This window comes from Pteropus medius, unplaced genomic scaffold, assembly GCF_902729225.1.
Source record: "Pteropus medius unplaced genomic scaffold, Ma_sr-lr_union100, whole genome shotgun sequence".
Taxonomy (NCBI): Eukaryota; Metazoa; Chordata; class Mammalia; order Chiroptera; family Pteropodidae; genus Pteropus; species Pteropus medius.
In genome coordinates, this window is record NW_024346771.1 from 2,567,324 (window position 1) to 2,570,591 (window position 3,268).

General features: G+C 44.7%; 1 protein-coding gene across 1 annotated transcript; it reads left to right on the forward strand.

Moving 5' to 3' along the window:
- On the forward strand, nt 1-750 carry LOC120613839 (igE-binding protein-like). Its single transcript, XM_039876521.1, is given in 1 exon segment — nt 1-750. A coding segment is annotated over 1 exon segment (750 nt).
- Nucleotides 751-3,268: the final 2,518 nt, after the last annotated feature.

Consider the following 3,268-nt stretch of genomic DNA (forward strand, 5'->3'; position numbering starts at 1 on the left):
ATGGCTGGGTCTCATTTAGCTTTCCCGGTTCATGAAGTACAGGATGCTCAGGGAAACCTAGTGCGCACTCATAGAGGGATTCTTTTTAAGCAGTTGAAAGAGTTAAAAATGGCTTGTGAGCAGTATGGGCCTACTGCTCCATTTACCCAGGAAATGTTAGAAACGTTGTCTGCAGAAGCCTTGCCCCCTGAGGATTGGAAATAGCTGGTGCAAGCCTGCTTGTCAAGAGGAGACTTCTTGCTTTGGAAATCTGAATTTGCAGAACAGTGTAGGTCCACTGCGGAGGTTAATCAGGGGCAAAATATACCAATTACTTATGACATGCTTGCTGGGGAAGGCCCTTACCTCCTTTTGGCCAATCAGCTGGCCTTTGATCCTGGAGCATATGCTCAAGTGAATACCGTTGCAAAAAGGGCTTGGTATAAGGTGCCCCCATCAGGGAAGCCAACTGAAGATTTGTCTAAGATCCACCAAGGCCCTGATGAGAGTTTCCAGGACTTTGTGGCACGCTTGTTGCAGGCTGCTTCATGGCTTTTAGGGAACCTGGAAGCCAGTTCTCTGCTGGTAAAACAGCTAGCCTATGAAAATGCCAACTCCGCCTGTCAGGCAGCACTGAGGCCCTTTAGAAAAGAAGGGGATTTAAACTATTACGTCAGATTGTGCTCTGATATTGGGCCCTCATACATGAAAGGATTTGCTGTGGCTGCTGCCCTGCTGGGAAAGTCCATGCGGGAAATGTTATCTGACTAGTCGAGCAAACATGACAAAAAGATGCCATGATGCCCTCAAAAATCAAAAAACTCAATAAAAAAGAAGGAAACCTACCCAGTTTCTCCACAAATTCTTTTTGATGCTCAAAAAACTGAATTTCTGATGCTCAAAACTAATCGGCATGGCCCCAACCCAGTACTAATATGGGGACGAAGGCATGTTTGTGTTTTTCCACAGGATGCAGAAAATGCCAGGTGGTTGCCAGAGAAGTTGGTCCATTTCGCTGCTTCACCAGTCACCCGGCAGGATGACCCTAACCTTGATCTTGCTGAGCCTGGAGATGACAGCTGAGGGTGAAGTTTACTGGGCATACTTTCCTGACCCACCTCTCTTACATCCAACAATGTGGCAAGGACCTGAGGTCATTGTGAAAGTGAGCAACACATCCCTGCTGGACATGCCATCTATGGGAAGGATGATCAGACAGAGCGCGGTTTTTAACTATACTGGCTTTGGAGTTGGGCTGCCCATCTGCTTCGTGGCTAGTGGGACAGCTCCAGGGTGCCTGAATATCACAAGACAATCTTGGTCTGAAGGTGCTCAAGTGGTGCGACTGGGAGCACCAGATGGACTTGTAGATAATTCTGCCCAAGGGGCACCACAGGAGTTCTGCCCCTGTGGCAAGGGAGACAGAACTACCAATAAGACTATATTATGGAAAAGGTGTTATCAAGAGAAGCCTGTTAGATATAATGTAGGTGGTACAAATCATAGCATTCTGGACTGGTCAAAACCTCTAAAATATGGGACAGAAATCTCGGCCAGATTGTGGCAGTTAGAATCTGGACATTGGCAAACTTACCTTTGGAAACTGGCGGCTGCCATGCAGTATGTGATAAAGGGGTACGAGAAGGGCAATGGCACTATGATAGACAAGGGTCAAGCAGTACAGGCGTGTGTCAACTCTCCCCAAGTTCTTTTGTCAGGAGCAATTAACATTACCTGGAATGAGACTCAGTTTGAAGTAACTTGTGAAAATTGTAATCTGTCTAATTGTATTTCTCTAGTGCCTGACGGCACCGTTGTCATGGTATTGCATCAGCCATCTTTTGTCATGATTCCAGTGAACACTACTGGGCCTTGGTATGCTGACTGAGGCCTGCAAGTGATAGAAAAAATCAATAAAGCCCTCAGCAGACAAAGGAGGGTAATTGGGTTAATTGTTGCAGGAATACTTGCTATTGTATCTCTTATAGCTACTGCTGCCACCGCTGCGGTGGCTCTTAACACAAACTGTACAAACTGCTCATTACGTCAATGATTTATCTAGAAATGTTACTTTAGCATTGAGAACACAGGAAAATATAGATAGAAAATTAGAACAAAAGTTAGATGCTCTGTATGAGACAGTGGAATACCTGGGTGATAAAATCCAGAGTCTAAAAATTAGGTCTCAACTAGAATGTCATATGGAGTATCATTGGATCTGTGTCACATCTAAAAGATATAATGAGACTAGTCATGACTGGGATCGAGCAAAATATCATTTAAAAGGCATATGGCACAATGCTAATGTATCCTTAGATTTAATTAACCTTCATAAAGAAATACAAGGACTTAAAAATGCTAAACCCTTGCAGTTTGATGCTGATAAACTGACCTCTGACTTCTTGGATCACCTTAAGGGCCTTGTCCCCTCATGGTCTTCCTTCTATCAGCTGGCTGCTTCTGTTTTGACTATAGGGGCCTATCTAATTGTTGTTTTGTGCCTGCTTCCTTCTTTACTGAAAAACTTCATTAGTGCTATGAGAAAACTTCAGGCCGACCTACATCATGTAAGGCTTCGATATATGGCTTGCAAGATTAGACATCTCCCTCCCGCGGGAGCTGGTAGTCAAAGACGGGTAAGACTCCCTCAGAGACTGGACAACCTCAGACAGGGCGTCCATGACGGAATGCACGTACGATGACAGGTAAGTTCCAGATCTGGTGAGGGGATCACCTAAGACAGGTACAGTCGCCTTGAGCCAGAACCAGGAGGGTTCAGGCATTTAAAAAATAAAAAAGGGGAAGATGTTGGGAGCTGAGCTAACCTGGCGAGCTCTGAGATAAGTGGCACTAAACTATTTTAAGCACTCGGTATTTTTCAAGAAGGAAGCTTGATTGCAGAGCAGAGAGTACTGTGCTTCATTGTTCTGCAAGATGTGTGACTTGGCTGACCTTGGGTTTTGACTGCTGTTTACTCATAACGAAGCTATAAGAATGTGTTCTAAATAAACTCGGGGCTGCAGTATTCACTGTACACCCTCCCGACTCTATCTCTTGTCTCTGTCTTTTTTTTAATCCTCACTCCCCCTCTCAGGTACTAGTCACCTCAGCCGGCTGGCTCCGGCAGATGACAAAATGGAAAGTACATGGATTCAGCATCAGACAAAACTAGATTTACATTTTAGCTCTAGTGACTATCTGAAGTGACTATCCGAGTTTTAGAAGTCAGAATGGTTTTTAATTTTAGAAAGAGAGGGACAGCAGTGATTGCAAAGGGCATGAGAGTAGA